The following is a 21,873-nucleotide window of genomic DNA, read 5'->3' as shown; positions in this document are numbered from 1 at the left end:
GCCTATTACAGTAACAGAATATGTCGTCAAAATCTGACAAAACTGCACAGAACAAAACATCTCTGAGGACGTGTGTGCTGTTGAGGACATGTCAGGGCAGGAGGTCTGTGTAGACAAGTACCTCTCAGCATGGTCTGCTGGTGCTTGGCAGTGCAGATGAGCCGGCTGATGCCCTCGATCACTTGACTCTTCGACTCCACCTCCTTGTCTTTGCTCTTTTTTGGCAGGAACATGACTGGCAGAAGGCAACAACAGAGATGCACGCTGTGAGTAAATGAGGGATTCAGAGTCTTTCTGCTCTCTGAGGATTAAATGACATTTGGCCTTTTGGTGCAGCGTTCGAGGTCGAGCTGTAAAAGACTGGATTTGATCAGATCACATCCAGTCCTGTGGATATCCTGTAATATGATTCTTTCACATTCTCTATAAAGTGTGATTTAATGACTAATATTCAGATAACAAAGACTTTTAAATGGGTTTAAAATACAATAAAAGGTGTCATTTTGAGGTGAACTATTCCTTTAAGGCTTTAAGGCAAATCCAAAGAAACACTCATGCATCAGTCCACCTGGACAACACAGGAGTGCAGTTTACCCTTCTTATTCTTCTCCTTGGTCACCACAGTCATGGACATGGTGGGCTGGGTGCTCGGCTCTGCGCCCCCCAGTGGCAGCCGGCTGACCTGCAGCGAGCGGAAATTGCACTTCAGAGTGTTTTTGGAGGAGGAGTCCCGCTTCTCCATGTCTTTCTTCCTTTCCGTTGGAGCCACCCAGTAGTCCACCTGAAGGCCCATCAGCTCCGCCTGACCTACAGAACTACAGGAAACGGTCAGTAAGGTGGATATCGTGGAAATACCTTTGCTGTTAAATAGAATAGCTCACATACGAGTTCAAGTAGCTAAATCTGTAAATATGAGAAGTAGATAGCGCTGTAATTTAAAGCAGTTATATAAGAAAATTGATCTGAACATCTACTTAACATCTATAGCTCTCTCTGCATGATAGTAAATAATTGTACTTCCCAAAATGTTGAACTGTTTCTTTGAAGCCAAAAGAAAAATATGTAATTTTTATATTCAAATTTACAGAGAGGTGACATTTTCTACTCCATTTTGCTGAAAGAGCTCGTCACCGGTCATCACATGATACCTGTAAGCACAGAAGCTGGAGGTGACAGAGGGAGAGGAGGGTGGGGTTGGCGACGCCTCTTTGAGTGCGGGTGATACTTGTGGAGGGGTGGAGGAGAGCAGCGAGGAGCTCAGAGGTGCTGCATCATCAGAGTCTCCTGAGGGAGGAAACAGGTGATGGAGCAATGAGCTACCTTTGTTTGGTTGCAAATGTGCAAACGCGCTTGGGTGAAAACACTTTTTTCTTTTTACATTTTTAAATGTCAAACATCCATAAACAAACGTATTGCTTGCCTGACGTTGCAGATGTTTGCTCCACCAGGCCGACTTTCACCATCTGCCGAATTCAAAACAGAGGGAAAAGTCATGAGCTAAAACATTCATCTGGACGAAGGCAACATCGACGCACAGTGAATATTTGGGGCAAATAGTGAAATACAGAGGCTACTTACCCCAATGAAAGGGATGAATTTCTGACATGAGTCCTCATCAGGGCTGTGGAGAGGCAGCAGAGGCCAAAAAGGAGTCCAGGTAAAAAGGAGGAAAGAAAGTAATCAACATGTCATGGTAAAAAGGAAATCAATTACGTACAGATGAAAAATCTAATTGAATCTAAAGGGACTAATATCTACAAGCATTTCTAAAACATGGCTCTGAAATATAAAAGATCCTAAACGATTACAATTTAAAGAAATGGCATCTACAGTTAGTAACATTGACATCTAGCAATTAGTAACTTGCAAATGTTGACTTTTGTCTTCCATTGCATAGAGAATATGCAACAGAATCAGAGCATGCTGCACTTTAAACCTCCACTCCAACAGATTCAGTTCCCGGCTGCGGGCCCCTTATTGCAGCTGGAGAAGCAGAGAGCAAGACATGCAAGCTAACGGCCGCTTCGAGGTCTCCAATAAAGCCATCCAGTTATATTAGAGAGAGACTGGATCTACCAAATCAAAGTCAGGAGGGGCATTCAGGAGGCAGCAAGTCCATCAGGGGAACAACTAAACTACCAAGTCATAAAGAAGTGGATGAGAAGGAAGAGCACCAACCTACATCCAAAACTTCTCCGGTCCCATGCACTACCTTTGAGCGGTAGTAGCATGACTACACTCACAAGCCTTCCATGAACTATTTTCCTGGCAATGACCAGAAAAATAGCCTGAATGGTTCTAGTTCTATGTTTTCTAAATGTAAAGACGTTTGATGATGTGAAAGGTTGTTGCTCTTGCCTTGAAGAAACCTGCCATCGCCCCCCCAGGGAAGAAACAGAGAGACTACAGAGGAGGGGAGAGAAAGAGAGAAGACAGTCTACAGTAGGTCACAGTTTGCACATCAAGGCCACTTTTTTGTTTTCCCAACACAACACATCGCTGCTGTGATCAGTTTCAGAGCAGCCAGAGAGAGAAAGCCGGATGTCTGCCTGGTATGCGAGTGATTTATGTTCATCTCGTCTTGCAAGGGATGAATTATGACAGAACTCATGAATTCTGTCTGGTGTGTTTGATCCACATATTGGCTTAAATGTGTCAAATATATCAGTTAAAAGACGTACATGCATGTCAATCCATGTGGATGGACGTAGAACTATGGACACAACACATGCACTTTTCAGATAAACGTCAAATCTAGTTCTGCATCTCTGTCAAAACTAGTTTCTGGGTAGGAGTAAGTGGAATTAGTATCTGCTTAGTGTCTGCATTGTTGTACATTACAGAATGTATGATGATGTTACCGTTATCATTAATGCACATGATAAAAGGGGTCTTATTATAAGGGTGACAGGCCCCTCAGCTGGGAAAGGATCTCAGGCTCAGGCAGTATCTTCTTTTAAATCTTAATACTTTTAATTTTAACTGATGACATTTTATTGCAATTTACTGTTATTATATATATATATTACATATATTTTATCTTTAAGATATAGGATTTTATTTACTTTTTATTCCTCGTCTTACTGTTGATGCTACATAATTAAAATTAATATTATTATTGTTGAAGCTACCAGCAAAAACCTTTGTCACAGCCAGTTATTAATGTTATTTCATGTGTTTCATTATGAAAATGTGTTTCTGTATTCAAAATATTTTCATTCGTACATCTCCATGCCATGTTTTTCTCCTGTTTCTAAACACCTTGTACTTTTGCACAGTTGTATAAGTCGATAACACTTTATTTTACAGGTCCATCTTTTTCCTAATAATTTCCTAATAATTTCTAAGCTCAATTTAAACTCAGACATTTTTAAACTTTAAACTTCTTGATATTTTATGTGAAAACCAAATGTTAGAGCCACCTGACAAAAATACACTCAGCTCTGCCACATTTAAAACTAAAGTCTATACGCATATTTTACAGTCAATCAGAATTCTAAAACTGTAGAATTAAAACATAAAAGTGAATTGAATATATATATAATTTTAAAACAGGCCCAGTAGCACTGAGGACACTTCAGTCGATTATGACACATTTGATGGTGACAGTAGAACTCAATGAACCAAACATGTAACTTAAATGTTGATGTTGGTGGTTGAGATTTGTGATTACATTACAAAAGAAGTGTTAATTGCACTTCGACTTTGTCATTTTACTGACAGTTTGCAGGTTTTCTACTTCTAACTTGACAAATAACAGACAGACATGGATGGCCAGAAGCACATGGAGCAGAAACAGCAGGGAGGAAGAAACAGAAGACAAAGCTCCACGGACGGGAAGAGCTGATTTTCTTGCCACTTTATCAGCGCATTTTACTCTGATGATCGTTTGGAGTAGAAACTGAGAAGTCAGAATTATATTTCTTTATTGAGGAAATTCAGGAATAATAATTTTCACAACAAGAGCACACAGATGTTGGATTGGGACTAGAAACTCATCATTTATGCACTTAAAGGAATGGTTCGACATTTTGGGAAATACGCTAATTTGCTTTCTTCCTGAGAATTGGAGGAGAAGATTGATACCACACTCATGTCTGTACAGTAAATATGGTTACAGCCAAGAGGTGGTTAGCTTAGCTTAGCATAAAGACTGTAAACAGCAGTAAGCAGCTAGCCTAGCTCTGTCCAGCGGTGACAAAACCTGCCTACCAGAATCTGTAAAGCTCGTCGTAACAATGTTTGTTGTTGGTGGAATTATGTGAGGGACTATTTCCTGACAGGTGACAGTGACTGAAATAGTCCCCATAAAATGTTGTTTTTACTCATCAGAGCTCTTTACTCCTTTAAGAAGTATACATCTTCAAATCAAGAGTATTTGCTGTGTTGCAGCTTTGGGAATTGAAGCTGCACCAGATGATTTTGCGTTTGGCAGCTAAAAGAATGCAGCAAGAAATACATTTTACTACCCAGAAATCATGTGACATGACATGAGCACAGCCTCTCTGCTATCAGTTCACACCAAAGGATATCAAACAGATGAGAGGCAGGAGATCTAATGTTGAAGAGTCCACATTTCTTTGATTGTGATCCTTGTATTTTCTCACAAAATGTTCATTTGGGTAGGAACTGACCACATGTGGAAATTGTGGTTACATGCAGGTGAATCACAATTTCATTTGGACAACAAGGACAAAGTGTTTTGGTAGGGATAAGACGCTCTTCTTTATTGCATCTCTTGTGTCTAGACTGATAAAAAAAAAGAAGTTTACTTCTAAATAACAACTTAGTTCAAGAAATCTCATGGTGTCTGTGTGCTTCTGTTCTTTATAACTCTGAGCTGTGGCCAGGATAGCAGAGTTCAGTCTTATCTGAGAAGTTTATGCCTCAAGTTGTTAATATAAAAAAAACAAACAAACAAACAAAAAAAACGTAGTAGCTGTTAAAGTGGCAAGCTCCAGCAAAGGTTGAGACGGGTCAGGGGGAAATGGCTCCAACACACAGAAAGCGCATGAATCACCAAGCTACGTGAGAAACAAACTCAATTGACCACAATACCTTACTGCAAAATCAAAATGAAAGCTCTTTTTCCTTCAAAGAAAGAAAAGAAAAAATACAACAAAAGGATAAAACATGTTATTCACACGCGCTCACACACACACACACAGTGATGGAAAGACAGTGATGTTTAGAAGACAGACTCCCCCACGTTAGACACTCCCACACAAACTCCACAACGTTAGTGAAACTTTCACCCCAATTTGTTTTTCAAAAGGGGGTTGAAAACAGACTGTAACACAATTGTCATATATGTTTTATACATTTTATTTCACACATCCTGAACAGACTCATCACTTGCTAACCGTTGAACATTCTGTTGCTAGTGGCAACCGCTCCTGGCACAATTCCAGAGCAGCTAACTGACATTGCTGCGTCCGCCATTTTGTCAGCTCTGTGACCAAGCGAATATTATTTATCTAACATTACTGCTCTTGTTGTTCCCCTTGCTGTTTTTTGATTGTTGATTTTTTTTTTAGTTAGTTGAATATGTTTTTCTTTTTTTTCTGCAATCAGTTTAGTGCTGCCCAAGCTAACCGCTAAGCTAGCTGCCTCAAGCTAATGTGTTGCTACGTAACTAATTATTACTGTTGGGCTAACTGTTTTTATTTTTTACTCTTGTGGACTTGAGGTGTATGTTTACAAGATTAATGACTGTGTTGTACGTCTTATAGGGACTCAAAGCAATAGTTCGACATTTTGCTAGCTTGGCTCTGCTACAAAATCTGCAAACAATATGCATTGGTTTATATATTGTGCCTCCTTGTCATTTTAATAAATGTAAATAATGTCCAAAAATGTATTTATGTATTTTGAAAAGCGAGCTAAAGTATCGCATGGATTGTTCACAGAGTCAGTCTTTTACAGAACAATTCAATCCCCTTTTGAAAAACCACTGAAAGCTCTGCATTAGAAGCATTTGTTAGATGAAACCCTCAGACTTAACTTGTGTCCCACTTCTGTACAGCTCAGAGGGACATTTTTTCAGGTCTGTTTATCAAACGAGGGTGAAGTCCTGAAAAGAAAAGACAACATACCTCTTCTGTTTGTAGGTGAGCATGGCCTCTGCGATGGGAAGCTGGTGAGCTCCGTTAGCTCCCACCATGTACTGAGTGACCCTTGACACCACGTCCGGGTTCTCCTGGGCTGCACAAGACACAGTGATTCATAAATATTCTACCTCCGACCTGAATACAGTCAGACGCATTAATTAAAATGTTCATATTCATTTTTCAATTTCAAATCTAAATTCTGTAACTTAGAGGCAAAATGACCAGTTCCCCTGATTGTAGGTGTTCTTTAAAGACCACTGTAAACTACAAAAAGACATAAGAGCCCACCAATAACAGGAGCCTCTGGCTTGTGAAACAGGTCCCTCCAGGCAGCATCTTGGAACAAACTGTTGTATCGATAGTCAATAGTGCCGAGATATTTGGAGACTGGATGTGCACCTAAACCGATCAAAGAAAAACAACAACAACAACCAGCTTTAAAAGGTGCAGTGATAAATTATTATACCTGATGTAAACAAATAAAACAAATAGTGAGAAGACTGGAGGCTCCTCTGGTTTGTTGCCAGTAGGACAATTTGTGGGTTTGCTTTACATCACAAAGTTTTCTTTTCTGGTGAAAAAATAGCAGTAGACAGGCTACCAGAACACCTTTTAATATTACAAAAATAACAAAAAAACATGAGAGTAACATTAGGATTAGGCTGTTACCAACCTAGGGGGATGATAAGGAACCTCATGTAGCCGAGCCAGTCAGGGGTCTTATGGGAAAGGTGATCCACAAAAAGCCTCAGAACAGCACTGAGGTAGTGCTGCGCTCCAGCCACTGCGATCTTTATGGGAATGGGCGTCTGGGAGTTACAGTTGCAACTAGGAAAGAAAATAAATAGACAGCTTGCTGTTTCCCAATCGATACCATCAGATTTGGGTCAGGGAAATGGGACACACTATAAACTCTTCATATTAATCACCATTTATTCAAACAGTCTGTAGCTATGTGCTTTAAAGTGTGACACAGCGAATATGATGGCCGACTTACAATCTCTGTATGCGGGAGACGATGGTGTTGAATGCAGCTTGGATGTCGGCCGTGGTGCAGGTGCAGACCACTGGTAGATGGTGGTTTTGCAGCATATCTGAGAGGTACTGAGAGGGGGTGGGGGGGGTGGAAGACACAGATGAGTGGCAAAAAGTAAAAGTGAAAAGTGTATGACCTCATAAATGTATTGGTTAAATCATTTATTACCATCTATCCTTTAACATAATAATTCATACTTTCTAAACAATTACTTTCAAGAGTCTGTGTAACTTTTTAAAAATGGCAGATTTAACATCTATCCACAGCTCTCCGAAACATTTTGTAAGGCAAGAATTAAGTGCATTAAGGTCTTCCTTACCTGGCCCTGCCAGTCTGACGTGTTGATGAGAATGATGCTGTCTGGGAGGTGGTTATCAGACACCAGGATGTGGTTCAGTTGGTCATACACTGTCTTTCTTGGGATCTAGTTAAAATAAGAGACCTTTGGGTTAAAATAAGGACTCATATTTTTGATTTATGGACCATAACCATTTATCATTAATTCTTCCAGATTCAAAACTTTAAGGTGTTTTGCCAGGAATTAATGAATTAAAGGAATTAAAGACTGTGGTAAAGAAAATGTTTGGATTGTCCTGCAGTTCCCTCCTCCTACCTGCAGGTGGCATCGTGTGTCCAGGGACCGCTCATTGTCCAGGCTGTTGGCCCTCTCGTTCTGCGGCCTGCTGGGCTGCCGCTCCTTCAGCGACGTGCTCCTACCTCGCCTTCCTGCCAACTTCGGTTCCTGCCTGAAAATGAAAACAGCAGAGGAAGAGAGATGGAGGAGCGCGAGAATCAGAGGCGGTGATGTAATGGTCAACAACAGGAAGCATAATCCCTGATCTCACAGAACGGCACAAATCCACCAATATTAAATACAATCAAAAGGTTATTCACTATTTCCCCCCTTTAAAAGACAATATTCACACCGTATAAGTTCGGTACATCCGTCATTTTGTTTTCTGTGAATTTCCATCATGAAGACTTATGTCAGCTTTAAAAACCACGCTGTAGACGCACCGGCCCTTTAAAGAAGTGGATTATTCTTGTTACCTGTTGGATGAAATGATTAGGGACTCTGTCTTGGTCATTTTGCCACTTGGTGGCAGTCTCTCTAAAAATGTGTCCATGTTGTCCATCTCCAGCTCTGTGGTCGGCGTCACCGCCTCCGGCTGCTCCTGAGAGAAAACAGAAAGGGAGAAAAACAACAACAGGGTTTATGAGGTAAGAGCGGATGGACGTGTTCATGCATTTTTCTTTTCAAAATAACACTTTTTCACACCTTAAATGTCCCGACTGTCCCACTGGATTTTAGTTGTTATCCATTATGATTGTAATTGTGTCTCAGTGTTTTTGACTGCAAACTTGACCATTAACAGTTAAAATGTCTTCCTCCAGCAGGGGAAGTGACTGTGGCACTGCAGCCTCAGAGAATATACAGTCATATAGACCCTAACTTCACAAATGTGCAATTTCTGTACTTTCAAGACCCAGAAGACAAATGTTTCCATGTTTTTCCTCAAAATATTGACTTATAATAATAGGACTGATGCCGGTTATTGATCTCAAGCTGATTTAAGAGTTGATACTCACAAAGGAGACGTTATCAGACACATTGTCATCTGGAAATTTGGCCCCTCCACTCTTGGTTTTATCTGGGTCAATCTGGAATGAGATGGTGAGAAGAATAATAAACATTACCAGGTTTTGATGGAGTCCCGGCGGGGTTTTATTTCACAGAAAGCAAAGCATTGTTTTATTCAACATCTCGTGATGGATTCTTGGTTCAACAGAAGGCCTACAGTTTCATAAACAAACCAGTGATCACATTATAACTGGTTTAAACCTGCGGACTGATGGGAAAAGAGTGGAGGAAGTGAAATTCTACTCTTCTGTACTTCAGTGAAAGATGCCATTAAACTGGACAATTAACGCCTTTCTGCTCCAGTGGATTTGCTCATCGACTGTCCTTGCAGTTCAGTGGTTACACTGGTCGGCCTGCAACTGTTTCACTGTGATATTGGTAGCCAGAAGTCACACATACAGAAGGCAAACTGCAGTTATAAATTATTTAGGACTGTTTAGACATCGTGTTAATCCCTGTGATGTTGCAGCAACGTCGGCCTCACCGGGCTGGGAGGCTCCCTGTGGCTCCGGCTGCTGTGGATGCTGCCGATCTCAGTTTGAGAGCTGGAGAGGGAGAGACCCTCGAAATATGGCCTGAAACACAAGAAACAATCTGGACTCAAGTAAAGAAAACAAAATCAGTTTATCTCAACTCAGTCTCCTAAACTCGACCAGCACCAGTCTCTGACTTTGTGCTTTGATTTGATTGTTTCATGTGGGTTCGATACCAACATGTTCAAGATTTCTTTGTCACCCTGCGTTATATATTAATGCAGTATGTCTTCTGTAGTTCTGGAGGAACTTTCTAAAGACAGAGAAGAGGACTCGAGAGGTATCACTGCTTGAGTGCTTGTGACAGCCTGCTGCAGGGTTTAAGGAACATTTAAGGACATGGATTTGTTCTTACTCTTACTCTTTTAGCAATGTTTAATTCAGACTTTTTGTGAAGCATTTTAACTTCATTATGATAATTATCTGGCCTGCAACATCCCATGTAAGTGACACTCGCTACTGCTGATGAAACACTCACTTGAGTTTGGGTTTTGGTGTGCTGAGGACGCTGTCATCGTCATCCAGCTCCGGGCCGCTGTCACTTGGGTTCTCAAACTCTACGCTGTCCAGGTCCAGGTCCTCCTCCTCCACCTCTGGGGGCGGCTCTGCGGGGTCCTGCTCCGAGTCCAGCACCTTCAGGTATACAAACACAAGCACAGACATTACATCTTCAGTAGCTCAACAGCTCCACCCAAGAGACACAAGAGAAAACTAAATTCCCAGAGCAGAAACACCCACCTCATCTGAAACTCTGAACCGCTTCAGAAGAGCCACCACTCGCTGCTTAAAGTTCTGCTGCTAAAACACAGGAGAATAAACACACAACCACAAGTCAGTCTGTGACCTAGTTTTGATTTACTACAGCGCTCTCGGCAATCCAATACAGAGAAAACAGCTCCTCCATTTTAGTCATTTTACCGGCAGTAGATACATTTGCAGTGTTGGCTGGGTATCGATTTTGCTGCGTGCGCTCATGTAAATCAATAATCAAGCAACATCATGCCTCATCTGCTTTCTGGGACTTTCATCTCCTGCTTCTGCTCACTGAGCTCGATATTTACCACATCGCCCCCAAGCAAAAACATATTTAAACTGTCTCATTAAAGCTCGTTGATATGCGTTTAATATTACCGGAACAATCTGCAAATTAATCATCTACAACATGAACAAAATGAGGTGTTGATTGGAAATAACTGGTGTTTATTTTAGAAGCACATTCAACTGCAGGACCTGAACAAATACTGCATTGTACTGCAGCTACTGTATGCTGAACTCACAGGCCGCGACCTCTGAGGTACAAAGATGAAGGTCAAACTTCTTCTCACTCACGTTTACCACTTTATAGATTAGGTAGTGTTGAAAGTATTACTTCAAATCATCACAAAATAACTTGCCTTCAGACAAGACAAGCTGTCACTGTACATTTTGAAAGAAACTAAAAAGGATTTTCGCATTACTGCTGAATTTGATTCAGGTGAAGCACAACAAGCTTTAATGTGGTTGGATGAAAGACAATAAAAACTAAATATTGTTTCCCAAATGTTACTCAATCTTAAAAGGAATAGTTCAGCATTTTTGGAAATGCATGTATTTGCTGAGAATTGGACGTAAAGATCAATCCCACTCACGGATCTGTGTATTAAATAAGGCGCCGCTGTCAGCAGCTGAGGTCAGCATGAAGACTGAAAGCAGGCGGAGACAGCTAACCTGCTTCTGTCCACAACAAAATCCGCCTACCAGCATCTCTAGAGCTCACTAATTAACATGTTATATCTCGTTTGCTTCATCTGTACAGAAAACAAAGTGTAAAACCGACATGTTGTGGTTTCATGGAGGGTTATTTGTTTACCAGTTTACCGCCATGAAACTAGAGGTCACAGTGTGTGTGCAGGGGACACTGACAGTTTCCCTGCTAGGTAGGGATGCTCAAACTAAACTTCAATGTATTGTGTATTTAATCCCTGGTTCGCGTCTCTTACTCTGGTGATGGAGGGTGTCCTTACGATCGACCTCCTCTGCTTCTTTGGCTTTCTCACGTCGTACTCGTCGTCCTCGAGATCCTGAAAACAAGACACAAAGAAGACAAAGCCTTGTTAAATTAAATAGTTATACGTCTTGAGGTGAGGGTAAAGTGATTTGCAGCCTTTGCCTCATGACCCTCTTTAAAAGTCCGTTTGCCTCGATGACTTCCAGGCCGACTCACCTGTCCCTGCACGGCGTCGTCGCTGGCCTCCTGCTCAGAGGAGAAGCTCTCATATTCTTCCTCTGAGTAGTTATCTAAAGCAGAAGACAAGCAGGGAGATTAAAGGCTGTGGAGTGAAGAAGATGCCTCATACATATTTCAATGACCCTTTTAAATTTGACATGCAGCCAGGCTCTAAATATACATGATGTACAGTACACACAGAGCTGTGTGCTACCTGAATTTCATCGCTTTCTGCATGATTAGAGAGAAAAAGAAAACACCCTGAACCCTGTGGTAGGTGACTACGACGGCTTCGTGCTGTCTTAACCTCAGAGCGCCGGGGGTAATGAGAGGTGTACCGGAGCATTTGATCTTCTGTCCTCCCTGCAGGGCTGCCTCCTCGTGGTCTATTGGCTGACTGGACAGGGAAAAGATCCAGATCTCTGCAACCTTCCCCAGCATGTCTTTCTGGTTGCTGCAGAGAGGCAGAACCTGCCCCCCCTCTGTCGGGTGCTGCATCACCTGGGAGGGGTGAAAGACAAGAGAGCTGAAGCAGAATGTGAGAGAAAATTTAGTTAAAAGGAACATGTCCACCCCTTCAGAGACATTAACACTGTAAGTTATCCACCTGCAGTAAACTCTATATACCATAATGCATTGCAGGCCCAGAGATACTGTGCTTAAATGTAACGTTCAATTTCACTTGAATGTGGGAATTTGGAAATACAAGTGTACACGCAGTAAAACGCTTCTTTCAAAACAGGAACTGCTTTAACGTTTTGATTACTCAGGCGTTACTGCTCTAAACCAGGTAATGCTTAATGCTTTATTTGTATATTGCGGACAGAGTGGACAGCTGTCTCGATTTAAAAGAATAATGGAAATATGGCAAACATGAAGCTACAGTTTGTCTCCGACCATTTCTGTAACTTTCCGAAACCACCAATCCACGACATTCACACCGTGATCGGCCAGCTGTGCAGAGGCGAGAAAGAAGCCAGGATTTGAACTTAACTATTAACTAACTATAAGCATCGATCTAACGCTAGTTCTGAAAGAGCTTAGCTTAGCTTAGCATTAAGATTGGAACAGGGGGAAACAGCTAGCCTGGCTCTGTCCAAAGGTAAAAAAAAAAAAATCCACCTCTAAAGCTCGCTAATTGACACTTTAAATCTCATTTGTTTAATCTGTACATAAACCGCTGGTTGCCTGGCAACCTCACCATGACAACAAGGCTGTGTCCTTTAAGTTAAAGAAGAAAGTGTCTTTCTTGTGGTTAAGTACAACTCTGTTTCTGCTTTTATTTTTTTCTCCAAGGCGCCAAAATGTCTTCTCTCGGCTGCAGAGATGTGACCTTAATAAGCTCCACTGAGCTTTGTCAGCCATATGGGAACTCCTTGGTGTATCAGCATCATCTGCACTGAAAAAATATTAATCAGATGAGAGTCGTGTATTCATGTGTTCTTGGTTTTCTGAACACACAAGAAACAATTTGCCCTTCGGGGGAGATAACTTCTGTAAAGATTTAGTTTTAAAGAAGGGAGAACAAAGCAGGTTTGTACTGAGAGAAAAAGTGAAATTATCTTAAGTCTTTCAAAGATATAAGTATTATTTTCAGACTAATTAGAGGGCAGAATGACTTATTTAAGACTTTAAGCTTTTTTTTGTTCTGTGTGCTTCAAAGACTTGCAGTACAAGAGGCACCGCCAAAACCCTGAGAGAAGACGAGGGGGACAAAGTCTTCTCGTAAATGTCAACGTCAACCTGCAGCTCCAGCATCCACCATTTTCTCATTATGTTTTCACACCGGCCCTGACACCAACAGCCTGTTAGAGCTGCTGCACCTTTCTGCTCCTGCCCGCCCTGAGACTTCCAAGGCGAAACAAAGAAGTGCAACAAGAAGTAAGCTGCGACCTTGTTATCCTCTACACACAGCACACAGCAATAAGACAAACGGTGTTAGCCACCATGATATTTTACACGAACATGAACATGAATACAGCGGCCACCCTGTACCTCGGCCATATCGATAGATCCCACTGCGAGAGTCTTGTAGCCCAAGATAGTTCGGTTCTTGTATCTCTTCCGCCTTTGCAGCATGATCTGCAGCTTGTTTCCTTCTCGCTTTAAGAAGTGAGGGTACTGAAGGGGGAGGGAACCGGAGAAAGAAAGGAAAAAGTGCAAATTACTCGCTTAGAATTGAACTGGTAGCTTTAAGGGTCCAGTTGGTTCTATATTTCTTATTGTCAACGAATCCCACAAAAAAACAAAACCAGCACTGAACTGACCCTTTACAGTCCTGTCTGTGTGTGCAAAGTCACTCCAAGTCATTCCTCTGTGCCATAGAGCTCAATTGTTTGTCCAAAAACAATCACAAACACATCAGTGAGCCACACTGTGGCACTGGGCGACATGTTTCTTCATTAAGAAGAACAAGAGTACTGTAGTTTATTTGAGTTGATCCTGCACACACCGTCCTGCTGCTGTAAATACTCAGTAGAATAACAGTCCCAGACAAATATACTATTTAATTCTATTTGAGTAAAGTTTAAAGCCTCTGAGAACATGTTTTTCTCTAATTCATTAAATATTAATGACTAAATAAGGAGCAATTACAGTCAAAGTTCAGAGTTATGCTAACCCATAGTTACTGTGTGGGTGTTTCTTCTTATCTGATTTGACGGACAACATAAGCAAACATGCCCACATCTACCATGATGTTTATTGATGTGATTTAATGATTTAAATGTACCTAATTATGTGACATCACCTCTTCACGTCCACTTCGAACCAAAGTAAGAAGATGATTGAGAAAATAGGTCTTTAATAATGTTTTAGGAAATTACTCAACCTTCTTTAAAACATATTTGCGACTTAGAAGTAGAAGTCGGAAAGCAATGAGAGAAGGACTGACACTCTGTTGGTTTTGGTCTTTTTGTGGGATTTCTCAACAACAGCAATAATATAGAATATTTTCCAGCCTGATTCTTTAATCAGCCAGCAACACTTTGTCCTTTGTGCACACGCAGAAGAGATGCATCTCCAGACAGCATTTTCGCAATACAGAAAACAGAGCTTCATATCTCATTGATATCTAATTCGAACAGTTGCCATGGCAACAAGTGTAATAAAACTCATCCCACACACACTAAACCCTGTAAAATCTCGCTTCAATTAAAGAAAACAGCAAATATAGACCTAAGAAAAACTATAAATAAATTGTTTCTTTGGCAAACTGCAATCTTCATTTTTCACCAAACAGCCACATGGTGATTTTCTTTTTTTTTTACCTGCAGTGAAAAGGTGAGAGCCAGATCAGTCTCCACAGACCCACTGGGTGGCAGCACTATCTCATGGGACCTCAAAATCCTTTTGGAGCCCTGTAAAAAAAAAAGGGTTTGTGTTAGTTAGTGGGAGCTCTTCCCCGGGAAGTATTCTGCTGTTGATACTCGCTCTGCTGCAAAACGTGCAGGGCATAAATAATTCAGCAGGATTCAACATATTTTAAAACACCACACTGGTGTTAGAACATTTCCTACAACTCTCACGTTCTTCACAGTGTATTACACATTTTACAAAGCAAACTAAACCATTTTACAGTACGAGTTGAATGCCTTTTTTCATATTTTCTGCTCAGCAACTGGTTTAATTGTTGTCAAAGTTGGGAAGATATCTTTGACAGAAAAAGACCCAGATATGATGATTTAATCCAGTATACTGCTGGATCTCTACCAGGTCTCTTGAAGGTGGAAAGAAATAAAAAGAACAATGAAATATGGATTGAAAATGGTAAAATATAAACCACGATGGCCCTTCTTTTATATACAGGACCGGAGGACATATTGGATTTGTTTGTGTTTGTTTGTGTGTACAGCAGGTTTGTACCTGCCCGCTCAGCATACCTGGATTTTAACCGCTATGACCACAGAGATCAGCTCTTTATCGAGTTCTCTCATCACAACCAGCTTCTTCAGAGTCAGACTGCACAATCTGAGGAGAAGAATATGCACAAACAGATGAGTCATTCACAAAAAAATTAAATATTTATTAAACAGTTTACGGCGAAGCAAAACACATAGAGTGTGTCGGGAGACACGGCGTCAGTCAACCAGCAGGTTTAATGACTCTGAGCTGGTGTGATCGTTTCTCACTCTTACAGAAGGTGTTAATTTGATGCTGTCATGCTGAGCAGTAGAGGTCAGTGTATTTCTGATGACTCATCCTGAACTCAGGGAGCGGACACATCAAGCAACAAGCTAACCCCACCCATTATATGAAACTGCACTCAACCGTTAGCTTGTGGATGTCCCGGTTTACTAATTTCTCCGTCTTCCTCCGCCTCCTGACTCTGCAGCTCCGTATCACTCCGTAAAGCCGGGCTCAGACTGTCGGTACCGATGTTCGGTCAGATTATGTGGTAATCTGAGGGGTGAGATCCAGTCTGTTTTTTCAAGATTTCTTTTGTGGTATTTCTGCTTTATTGTGATAGTGACAGTTGGAGAGAGACAGGAAAGATAGGGGAGGGAGTTGGACTTGAACCCAGGACGCTGCGGTAAAGGCTCATCCCTGATATGTGGTGAGCTGCTCCAGTCTTAAACCTCCCGAACGGCTCACAGATTCATCGGGGCTAAAACATGGATGATTTCCGAGCTGGACCACAATAGCCAATGAGAGTTTAGGATTTTAAAACTCCTGTAGTCTGAGTGGTTACAGAAAATGGATGGATGTAGTCTGAGCCAAGTTTAAGCCACACTCCAATCAAATCTGACTGAAAACCTTGAACACAACGTGGATCCACTCATAAAAGAAACTTCTGTGCAGCTCTGCTAGAGGTTAAAAACTGCAGAGAGTACCTTTAAATAACAAATATTAGCCAAAATACAGTCAGATCTTTAAGCTCTCAGTATCAGCTCGTCTTGGTCGGGGTCTAATTTTTACAAAAGACGGTAATCAAACGTGACCTTCAGGCTAAGAGGAAGCCACCTGCTGCTGCCACAAGCCTCATCTAAAAAATAAAATGTTTTCTCATCAGTGAAATCCAAAAAAAAAAAACTGGTCACCGGAGCGATGAGGAGAAGAGTTGGCTGAAGATCAAAGAAACGTTTCAGGATTCCTACACTTGTTAGTTATCAGCAGGCTGAGCTAAATCCCCTTTTACTGGCAGTCGGGACTCTGCCAGCCGAGCAGAATAGCGACACTGAAGCAGGATGGTGGCGGGGCAGCCGGGGTGGCATTGTGAGGGCAGCGTGTGTGCGCTTTAACAAGCCCGTCACGATTTTTTGAGACACTTCCTCACAAGACGAAAGCGAAAAAGTTTTTCTTTTTAAAAGGAGCTTTTCTTTTGAGGCACTCTTTGGTTCCTTTGACTGAATCATTCAGAAGCTCTGAACAGGCTGGCTGATCACAATCTGGAGGCTTTTTCTCACCAGCCATTTATCATCCGGCTCTCCTTTTTACTGCAAAATTAAACAGTGTTAACGCTGCTGTTGGTTCGAATGACATCACTCCTAAATTATTCGGGGGCATAATAACACAGCATTGAATGTCGTTCAGCAGCAGGAAAGGCTATTCAACGACAGCGAAGGTTTATTGTCACACAGAGTAAAAGATGTGGGTCAAAACTGCCACGAGTGACAGAGGAGAGGGAAATGTGCTCAGCGCTGAGTGGAAAAAGCCCAGGGAGGCAACATTAATACACCAATATCTATTTAGTGTAAAGGCTGAGGAGTTGACTTTGGATGTAATCTAACTCCTCTCCAATTCTCCTATTTTGAGAACTGGAAGCAAAACACTGACAGATAGGTGAGGCACCAAACAAAAGAAAACAGTCAAGGGCTTTCAAGAACCACACAGTGTGCCGAGTGACATAACGCCGTGTCTCTGCAGCAGAGGGGTATCAATCAGCCCTGAGAGAAAGGAAAACATTGGGACGGAGGGAGAAGAAGCGATGACAATGGCAGGTTTGAAGGAGTCCCCCCCCCCACCCCCCCACCCCCAGCAGGCTGAATGAAGACCTTTCTCTTCTTCAGCAGAGACCAAGAAATCCCAGGCACAATGGACACAAGCCAATGAAGGCTCACATTGTCTCCAGCCTGCACTCACAAAAAACACAATACGCAGCATTCTTGTACTCCTGTTTTGTATTCTTCCCTGTTCCCATTGGTTCCAAGCCCACAACACCGTCTATTCCACTTATGCTAGGTGGCTAAATGTTGGTTCGCGTAGGCAGAGAATATGATATCTGCCACACACACTTTTAGCACTTTTTGGATGATTTTGGGTTGTTTTTTTTATCCCTCACGATGGGTTTATCAAGCAGAAAGTGCTGCAGGAGCTAAAGGAACAGCTCTGAAATGCTATTTCTAATGAAACACCACTTAATTTGTAAGAGGATCTGTGCTGACCCTTTTCTCTTCAGTTTGTGGCCTCAAATACTGACAAGCGGAGATGAGTGCAACTTAAAGTGGAGGTATTTTCAGATTTTTGTGGAGACTTTGGGGACATTTTCCCACCAAAGGCTGTTCTGTTTCACAAAAGATCTTTTGGTTTCCAGGTCTCTGTTCCGACTTCTACTGAAACAGGCTTCTAGGACTAAATTAACGTAGTAATAATAGTTAATATGTTTATAAACACTTATCCAGAGATTATTTAAGATACTTCACACATGTCTCTCTCTGTTAAACTATTTCAAATCTGACTGCATCCGTCCCACCTTGAAATCCGAGGCCCTATCTCAGTCCAGAGGGTGGTGTTATGGTATCACCTGAAGTAGTTTATTAACAGCTAAAAACCCCAACAGAAGAGTAACTTGTGCTAAAAACCGCTGAGCTTGCTAGCTAATATCTATCCATCAACTGCCACAAATACACAGATGCCACACAAGGGTGGGCTACGGCGAGACAAAAGGTTTTGTTTGCCATCACAGGCTCTCGTTTTCACTTCAGTCAGTGGTTGTGTTGAGCAGCGATGATATACACACTTTACGTTTTCTGTTCTTTATGACTGTAAGTCGGGACATCGCTGGAGTCACAGACAACTTACTGACATCAATGAGATTCGTCTCAACTTTATCTCATCAAAAAGCAGGCGAAGCAGTGAGTGTCAGCTTCAACAGTAAGTGTAGCTTTGACGTTCTTTCTGTTCCCGCTTTGATTCAAAGAACGATATATTTGAAGAACAAAGCCAAGTGCCGAGGTGTCACTCAGCAGCTGTTGCCTTTTTCACACTGAAAACTGAACTCGAGGACACACTCGCTGCCACCAGCTAAAGCATTTGTACCCTGAGCTTCTGTCTGTGTTCACGGACTCACACATAACACACAGAAAAGCACACAGCTGCTGTTTTGGAGCTGCAACTAAGAAACCTGTTCCATGTTCTGTCCCCCTCGCCACAGGCTCCAGAGGGGCTCCGGTCCGCTGAAACACACGGACTGCCGCCTGTGGCCTGGCCCTGCCAAATCCTGATCCAGTGTCTCAGCTCAGCACAGATGCTCTGGCAAAGTGCGAGGGGAGGACCGGCAGGCCCAGTATGGAGCTGCGATAGCAAATTCACATTCACTTCACCTGCCAAGAACAACAGACCAACAGGAATTTGTTTTGGTGTCACTGATGCAGAGACGAATCAACACGGTGCTGAATGTAAACACACAGCAGAGGAACAACAGGACCTGATGACTGACGCCAGCTACCAGCTGACCAAATATGTTCACGCATGTAGATTCTGCTATGCTAATCATTCGTCTTAAAAAGAAATGTATCACCTGCTTTTTTAAAGTCTGCAGCGAGTATAAAGGCTGTGAGGAAGCTCGTTGTGAAGAAAACCAAACGGTAAGATGGACAAAGACTGGAAGTCGCTGCTACTTCACTACTACTGCTCCTCCTGCCATCGCTACATTCCTAAAACTCTTCATTTACTCAAATTCTGCGTTCGAGTACAATTTTGAGGTACTAATTTTCCTTGTGTGCATCTTTATACTTCTATTTCACTACATTGAGGGAAATATTACCACTAAATGTATCTAATTTTACCTGCTCCTGCTTCTTTTACTGCCAAAATGTCTATTACTATTACTACTACTACTGCGTCTAGCCTTGTATAATCACTATTACTGTATAGCAGCTCCTGAAACAACAACTACTACTACTTTTGTTAATAGTCTTACTCATATATAGTAAAGTCAAGTTACCATTATTTATATTGCCTCAAAGGACAAAATGTGTTTTTGATCTTAGCAGTCAATGGTGGTGGTTGTCATGCAAACGTTCTCACGATGACATCCTTATGTAATGTTCACCGTGTTCTTTGTTTACAGTATTAGCATGCTAACAGTTGCTAACATGCAAATTGGCACTTAACACAAATTTCAGTATTGGACAAATTGATATTTTGACCTGAAGAATCACCAAAGTGGTTATAATTCATCCTGAGGGGGACATGAATGTCTGTACCAAATATCATGACAATCTAATAATTGTTGAGAAATGTCTTTAAAAACCACAATCGTGAACCTCGTGGTGGCACTAGATTCACAGACAGTAGGATTCATCCTCTGGATACCATGAATGTCTGTACACAGTTTCATGCCAATCCATCCAATATTTGTTGAGATATTTCAGTCTGGACTAACAAACCCCCCCCCCCCCCCCCCCCCAGAAGCCACGCCGCTAACATGTTGCCTTTAACTTGTAGTTTACATTGAATATAGAGAGAAAAGATCCCACACACAGCAGACCATTAGAAGGTGCTTTGATCTCTGGATCTTCATCTCTTGAAGTCAGTCAAGATTTGACTGGAAAAAAAAAAAAAAAAAGCCAAGACCAGGAGAGAGGGAACGGTGCAAACTTGGGTGTCTCTTACAAGAGATGACACCCTACACCTGACCCCAACCATGAGCATTGCTCATGTCATTGATTTGCTTGTCTCCTGACATGCTGACACTGGGGGAATACAGTTACTAACAGTATATTCAAAGACCCGACAAGACCTCAAAACTATTGGATCTAACGGCGAGAAAGCTGTACTTTTTTTCTGGGTGAGAGAAAAAGACAAAAAGATTGTCATTGTGTATTCATGAACACAAACAGCTAACTGATTGATATCTTGACATTGATCTACTGTGTAATGTCAATGTAAAGTATTGTTGACAATGTGTTAAAATATTTAGCATTAGGTTTTAAATTGTTACAAATCAAAGGCTACAAACAAACACCGATGTTGATTTAAAGAAGCCATAATCAGGTTAAGGCACACACAGTACAGAGCTACAGAGCGGCATGAAACAAGTCAGAGAGTGAACAGAGATGCCGACTGTGTGGAGGTCAGACAGCATAAACACCCGAGGTTCAGTTTCAACTCCTGGATTTGCTCCTTCTGTTAATAGTGAGAGTCGGGGAAACTGTACACTGGCAGCCCGGCCGCACCGGGCAGCGAGCAGCGAGCAGCATCCATAATGAGATTTCCATACTTCACACTGCCACTTCCTGCTCCCCTGCCCCGGCACCTCACACACACACACAGAGGCACTTAAAATAGATGCTTGAACACGACATAAGAATTGAGTTAATAGTGTATCAGATATCATGTGAGGAGCCATCTCAGGACTGGATGGTAGATATTCCACCCTAAAACAGACTAATGCAGCTGTTGTATGTCAGTGAATCCTAGTTGTGCATCTGGAGTGAAATTAGTCAAATTTCAGGACCTTTCAGCTAAAAAGCTATTTCAGAAAAGACTGAAAAGTATGATCATTTAGAAAGAAACTGAGACTGTATCCAACAGCAGCTACACTGTTTGTAGTTTATAGATTGAGTTTGAGGCTTAGACCAAAGGGCAAAGGATAAAGTAGAAGATTTAACGTTTCATATCTCTGTATTCTTTCTGATTACATGTCCCAGCCAAGCTCGGACTGAGTTCAAAGGTGTAATCAAAGTTAGCTCGGTCTCTCATTGTAACAGGATTGTCAGTGCTGTTTCAGTTTCAGGCAAAGTGTACGGTGAAACTGCCACTCAGTGGTAAATAACTAAGCATTTCATGTCATCACAAGAGATAGGACACTTCATGCTGTTTGAGACTTTCAGTCTCTGAGAGAAAATCCAATTTCTGAATCTGCTGAATTGAAATTGGATTCAGGCCAACCTTGCAATGTTCAACAGAACTTCAGGGCTGAGCAGAAAGAAGAAAATCATTTCAGAGCACTACAAAGCGCAGTAGTCCTGACCTCCAGCACTCCCACTTTGTGCGTAAATGTCAGTCTGGCTGAGCTGGCACAGCAGACTGCATAAGATTATACTGTCCCACCTTTCTCTGCCAGTCCGCTGTTATTCTTTGGCCTTTCGCTTTTTCAAATATTCCCGAATATGTTCAGTGGT

General features: G+C 41.8%; 2 protein-coding genes across 2 annotated transcripts in view; both read right to left on the bottom strand.

Annotated features, from left to right (window-relative positions):
* The window catches only part of LOC139297253 (synaptojanin-2-binding protein-like), a 161,387-nt gene that overhangs the window by 85,767 nt on the left and 53,747 nt on the right, over nucleotides 1-21,873 (bottom strand). The gene's annotated exons all lie outside the window — the stretch shown is intronic.
* pacs2 (phosphofurin acidic cluster sorting protein 2) overlaps nucleotides 1-21,873 on the bottom strand; it is a 50,796-nt gene that overhangs the window by 952 nt on the left and 27,971 nt on the right. Inside the window, exons 2-23 of the mRNA XM_070919836.1 lie at nucleotides 15,409-15,496; nucleotides 14,797-14,886; nucleotides 13,523-13,648; nucleotides 11,866-12,028; nucleotides 11,525-11,598; nucleotides 11,301-11,381; nucleotides 10,060-10,119; nucleotides 9,800-9,954; nucleotides 9,273-9,363; nucleotides 8,737-8,808; nucleotides 8,197-8,321; nucleotides 7,760-7,892; nucleotides 7,466-7,570; nucleotides 7,108-7,214; nucleotides 6,784-6,938; nucleotides 6,399-6,509; nucleotides 6,096-6,204; nucleotides 1,579-1,621; nucleotides 1,421-1,463; nucleotides 1,149-1,284; nucleotides 595-815; nucleotides 122-235 (exon numbers count right to left, since the gene is read on the bottom strand). Of these exons, the coding sequence (XP_070775937.1) occupies nucleotides 122-235; nucleotides 595-815; nucleotides 1,149-1,284; nucleotides 1,421-1,463; nucleotides 1,579-1,621; nucleotides 6,096-6,204; nucleotides 6,399-6,509; nucleotides 6,784-6,938; nucleotides 7,108-7,214; nucleotides 7,466-7,570; nucleotides 7,760-7,892; nucleotides 8,197-8,321; nucleotides 8,737-8,808; nucleotides 9,273-9,363; nucleotides 9,800-9,954; nucleotides 10,060-10,119; nucleotides 11,301-11,381; nucleotides 11,525-11,598; nucleotides 11,866-12,028; nucleotides 13,523-13,648; nucleotides 14,797-14,886; nucleotides 15,409-15,496 (2,402 nt within the window). The remainder of the gene's footprint in view (nucleotides 1-121; nucleotides 236-594; nucleotides 816-1,148; nucleotides 1,285-1,420; nucleotides 1,464-1,578; nucleotides 1,622-6,095; nucleotides 6,205-6,398; nucleotides 6,510-6,783; nucleotides 6,939-7,107; nucleotides 7,215-7,465; nucleotides 7,571-7,759; nucleotides 7,893-8,196; nucleotides 8,322-8,736; nucleotides 8,809-9,272; nucleotides 9,364-9,799; nucleotides 9,955-10,059; nucleotides 10,120-11,300; nucleotides 11,382-11,524; nucleotides 11,599-11,865; nucleotides 12,029-13,522; nucleotides 13,649-14,796; nucleotides 14,887-15,408; nucleotides 15,497-21,873) is intronic.

This window comes from Enoplosus armatus, chromosome 15 (assembly GCF_043641665.1).
Source record: "Enoplosus armatus isolate fEnoArm2 chromosome 15, fEnoArm2.hap1, whole genome shotgun sequence".
Taxonomy (NCBI): domain Eukaryota; kingdom Metazoa; phylum Chordata; class Actinopteri; order Centrarchiformes; family Enoplosidae; genus Enoplosus; species Enoplosus armatus.
The sequence above is the reverse complement of the archived record's forward strand: the minus strand, read 5'-3'. Positions and strand labels throughout refer to the sequence as shown.